The sequence below is a fragment of the Octopus bimaculoides genome, chromosome 27 (genome assembly GCF_001194135.2).
Source record: "Octopus bimaculoides isolate UCB-OBI-ISO-001 chromosome 27, ASM119413v2, whole genome shotgun sequence".
NCBI classification, from domain to species: domain Eukaryota; kingdom Metazoa; phylum Mollusca; class Cephalopoda; order Octopoda; family Octopodidae; genus Octopus; species Octopus bimaculoides.
In genome coordinates, this window is record NC_069007.1 from 17583190 (window position 1) to 17588780 (window position 5591).

The 5591-nt window shown below is 42.3% G+C and overlaps 1 protein-coding gene across 1 annotated transcript in view; it reads left to right on the forward strand.

The window, feature by feature from the left end:
• Positions 1-5591, forward strand: part of LOC106883509 (protein Abitram) — a 13927-nt gene that overhangs the window by 5916 nt on the left and 2420 nt on the right. The window contains exons 2-3 of the mRNA XM_014934539.2: positions 4512-4563; positions 5300-5429. Coding sequence (XP_014790025.1) covers positions 4512-4563; positions 5300-5429 — 182 coding nt within the window. The remainder of the gene's footprint in view (positions 1-4511; positions 4564-5299; positions 5430-5591) is intronic.

Genomic DNA, 5591 nt, shown 5'->3' on the forward strand with positions numbered 1-5591 from the left:
GGTGGGCGGGTGGTGGAGTTGAGAAAGAGATGATGATACCCTCAGAGCAGAGACCTGACCAGAACACATATACAACAGGGTAGACTCCATTAAGGGTACCCAGGGTACTACATAGCTGTGATTTTAAACAGGGTGATGGTGTTTTAAAGTCTACAATTCATGTAGGCCGTAGTGGGATTTGAACTCAGAATGCTTGCTTTCCCGCCATATCTTACTTCCCCCACTATACCCTCTTTCAAACCTACACCCACTCGTCATCTCTCTTAGCCCCTCTGTCCCAACACATATGCCCCGAAGAGTCACCTTGACGCGCAGCTGCTCCTGGTCATTCTCGCTATCTCTTCTTTATGGAAAGGTAAAGGGTAACGACACCCTTTGGTCATGAATGACCATGGGATTGCACCTAGAAAGTTCCCCTCTGAGGCACAAGTCTGGGCAAGGTTGCTTTTATGGAAGATCAGCAGTCGCCCATGCATACCAGCCTCCCCTCTCCATGCCACCAGTATTATTCAAGGGAAAGGCAAAGGCCGATACAGCTTGGCACCAGAGACATCGCAGATCATTTCTACAGCTGAGTGATCTGGAGCAACGTAAACTAAAGTGTTTTGCTCAAGAACGCCACACAACTAGGTCTGGGAATCAAACTCACTACCTCATGATTGTGAGCCTGATGTTCTAACCACTGAGCCATGTGCCTCCACCAATGTAAGAGCTTACTTAATGTAAGCTCCTCTGCAACAACAACCTGCTTGTCCTTCCCTCCCACCTTCTCTTTCATATTTTAACCCCTCATCTCTTTGCATGCCCCCTGTCTTTGGTTTCTATAGTCTTGTGACCTCACATGGTTACCTCACTAGAGACGGTGACATGAAGAAAGCATTTGGTACACTTTGTAAAAATGGTTGGCATTAAGAAGAGCATCCAACTGTAGAAACCATACCAAAGCGGGCAGTGGAGGGAGCACAATGCAATTCTTGAATCTGTCAGATCCTGTGAATCTGTTGAACCCATGGCAGTAAGGAACATGGAAGTTAAATGATGCTGACAATGATGATGACTGCTAAGCGCCAGGACAAAGACCGTGAAGCAAGCAACTGGTCTGGTGCTTCTACAGATCTGCCAGTCTACTGGTCTGAATTGGTTCTTTTTTTTTCTTTTATTGACCCGGGAGGGATGTGAAGCAAAGTTGACCTTGGTAGGACTTGAACTCAGAAAGTAGAGAGCTGGACCAAATACCGATGCTCTAATGACTTCACCCCCAATCCATTACAGAACTTCGCATTATGGAAACAGAAGAAGAAGAAAAAGAAGAATTTGAGGAAGAATAAATATGTGGAAAGATTGCTCGGTGGGGAGGGGTAGAACATAGGTTTTTCAATGGTACCACCAACAGCACTACTGCCACTACTACTACTGTTGCTACTACTACCAACACCATCAGTAATTATGACAGTAGCTGGAAACTGGTGGTGGTGGTGGTGGTGGTGGTGGTGGTGTTGATGTCTGTGTATGTTAGATGCGGCAAATTTATTAATATACTCCATGGCTGTGAACCAGCAAGTGGCGTATTTCAGTTTGTTGGAGCCAAGAGGAAGAGAGAGAGAGAAGTGATGGCGTCGATGGTGGCGGTGGCGGTGGCGGCGGCGGCGGCGGTGATGAAGACAAAGATAATAGCTTGATTACTTCACTACCTGCTATGCCAGCTATTTAGTTCACTTTTGATTGGCATTCACCCTTTTTACACCTGCATCACAGATACCTGTAAATAGCTGTGGGTCGGCTCTCTCTCTTTCTCTCTCTCACTCTATCTCTCTCTCTCTCTCTCTCTCTCTCTCGTTCACACACCTTTCAGCCTCTCTCTCTCTCTCTCTCTCTTTCTTTTTTCCTCTTTATCTCTGATGTTTACACACAGTCTCTCTCTCTCTCTTTCTCCCTCTCTCTTGTGTGCTTATGTACACTCTCCCACTATCTCTCATATACCCTTCACACTCTCTCTTCCTCTCTCTCTTCTTTCCTCCTCCTCTCTTTTCCATTCTCTCCCTCTCCCTCTCTCTGCCTCTCTCTCTCTCTCTCTTTCTCCACATGCCGGCTGATAATGTCTGCCTTCTCAACCAATTTTGGTAACGTCACTTGTGCACAGCTGATTATGTCATACAGACACACACACACACACAGAGGCATGCACACACATAAAGGCGGTGAGCTGGCAGAAACGTTAGCACGCCGGGCGAAATGCTTAGCGGTATTTCGTCTGAGTTCAAATTCCGCCGAGGTCGACTTTGCCTTTCATCCTTTCGGGGTCGATTAAATAAGTACCAGTTACGCACTGGGGTCGATGTAATCGACTTAATCCGTTTGTCTGTCCTTGCTTGTCCCTTCTGTGTGTAGCCCCTTGTGGGCAGTAAAGAAATAACACACATATACATACACACGCATACGCACATGTACATTTTTTCATACATAAATACATGTTGATTCACATGTATATGCATACAATGCATGAATATATATATTTACACACACACACACACACACACACACACACACACACACACACACACACACAAACACACACACACACACACACACGCACACACACACACTTCTAACAGTTAACAATGACATCAAAGAAACTAATGACAATGTGTGTGTGTGTATTAATTTCTTGGTGTGTTTTTAAGCATTTTTGTTGCTTATACATATGTGTGTGTGTGTGTGTGTGTGTGTTATAAAGCTTTGTATTTATTAGTGCGTCTGTACATGTGTATTTGTGTGTGTACACAAGCTTAGCTGAGTAGTTAAAGGAGTTTACTTTGCAATCAAGGTGTTCTGGGTTCAATCTGTAGCCAAGGATATTGGTTGTGTCCTCAACTGAGTCTTGAGTTCCCTCAAGCCTTGGGTTCACTCAAGCCTTGGGTTCACTCGAGCCTTGGATTCACTTGAGCTTTGGGTTCACTCGAGCCTTGGATTCACTTGAGCTTTGGGTTCACTCAAACTCAGGGTTAACTTGAGTCTTGGGTTCACTCCAACTTTGGGTTCACTCAAGTTCATTCATTTCCTTAAGCCTTGGATTCACTTGAACTTTGGGTTCACTTAAGCCTTGAGTTAACTCAAGCCTTGGATTCATTCGAACTTTGGATTCACTCAAATCTTGGGTTCACTTGAGCCTTGGGTTCACTTGAGCCTTGGGTTTACTCGAGCCTTGGGTTTACTCAGACCTTTATTCCTGCAACTTTTTTTTTTTCTTTCAAGCTTTGAGTTCACTCAAGCCATCTTATGTGTCAGTTAAGGTCTCCAAAAATCTTTTGAAATCCCATGTAAAAGGGGTTATCCATGTGATAGGAAAGGGCAGCCCCATTACACACTATATCCTGCTGGTTCTACTTGGGGATTACATTAAGGGTCCACTCGTCTGTGGAATAATCAACAGCTTATTTCATATTACAATGGGCGACCAAGATCAGACCAGAACATGAGAAAATACGAAGACGTCAAATTGATAAACAACAACAGCAACAACAACATATTCTCAGAGAAAATGCGTCAGTTCTTCATGGGAATGCCTCCAAGAAATTGGTTGGCTGACAAAACCATTTTAGTTCCATCACAGCCATGGAGGGGACTGCAAATGTGTGGAGGAGAAATTTGGCTGCCATTGCCATGTAGGTGGAATTTAATAGATGGAAACTGTTTAGAAGCTTAGCAGATGTGTGTGTGTGTGTGTGTGTGTGTATGAATATATGTATGTATTCATGTATGTATGTGTATATGTATGTATGTATGCATGTACATATGTGTATTTGTATGTATGTGTGTATGTATGTATGTATGTGTGTGTGTCTCTTCTATTTTTTAATTATTAAAAATCGTCCGCTGAGGTGGGAGCCAGTTCCCAACCAAGATACAAGGCTCCATCTTTGGGATGTAGTTAACACAGACAAATTCACATTTGGAACTTGAGAAAAGTCTTGCATATTTTTACTGTTCCACTCACAGATTGCACTTGTAACGTATGAATTAACCGGTCGATTTCTTTTTCTGAAAATCCCAGTGTATCCAGATTCTCCTTTAAGCCTAACAAAACCTAATGCTCCAATTATTATTGGTATGAATAGGAATTCATAGTCTGGATATTATAGCAAAAGAAGTTACGGAAAACAGAAAAAGAACTTATGGAAAACAGAAAAAGAAGTTACGGAAAACAGAAAAAGAAGTTACGGAAAACAGAAAAAGAAGTTACGGAAAACAGAAAAAGAAGTTACGGAAAACAGAAAAAGAAGTTACGGAAAACAGAAAAAGAAGTTACGGAAAACAGAAAAAGAACTTACGGAAAACAGAAAAAGAAGTTACGAAAAACAGAAAAAGAACTTACAGAAAACAGAACTTATGGCAAACAGAAAAAACACACATACAACTAATGCAGACATACTTGACCGCTCATCATCAGTTGTTAATTAAATATCAGCACAGTTTTGAGACCTTCGCTAATTCTAGATGTTTGATATTTACAGATGTTTTCCAGCACAAGAATGAAGACCAGTGTGTTCTGATACACTCAAATAGGTGTGTATCTCTCTTTTATATCACCTCCTCTCTCTCTCTCTCTCTCCCTCTGCGTGCACTTCTTCTCTGTGTGTGTGTGTGTGTGTGTGTGTGTGTATATCTAGTATATATTTATATATTGATAAACTGTGTGTGTTGACAAAAGAGATAGGCTTCAGTAACATTGAAAATAGAAAACAGAAATCCACTCACAGGGCTTTGGTTGACTTGAGGCTATAATAGAAGACACTTGCCCAAGATATCATGGAGTGGGACTGAACCTGGAACTGCGTGGTTAGGAAGCAAGCTTCTTATTACACAGCCACTCCTGCGCCCATGAATATGTATATATGTCTTCAAATATGAATTAAAAGCAGTACTAGTGTTGCAAACATTATTCAACGCACATACACAGTGTATGTAGTTTGCTTGTTTGCCAGTAGGCTGTGAATTGATGCGGTAGAGACGACTCCTTCAAAGAATTGGGTGTTAAAACACCTGAAGTCTCGCCTGTTTACGACTTCAAAGCGCCAGGTGTGATCACAGAGCTACATGAAATGAAGTGTTTTACTCAAGAACATAATGCACTGCCCAGTTCATGAATTGAAACCCTAACCCTAATCACTAGGCCACACACATCTACACTCACACATACTCATCACTCACCATCTCTCTCACTCATTCACTCTTCCACCGTCTCTCTCTTTCTCATGCTCTCTCTCACTCACACTCACACTCTCTCTCTTTCTCTTTACAGAGTCTGTCTCGTAACGGTGGCACAGAGCCACCCATTATTCACCGAGAACCACAAAGTTGTTAACATCAGTTTCCAAGTCTCCGCTTGTCTAAATCGAATGAACAACAAAGTCTCAGGCAAAAGCAAACGGGTGAGTTTCACTTTCTGCTCTTCGTTTCAGCCTAAGCTACAGTTTCTGAGTTCAATCTCTGTCATCTGCACTACACTGCATTACACATTGCTGTGGGTGCACATAGATACCTTTTTAATACGTGTGTTTGTGTGTAGATATATATACATGTATGTAAGTATA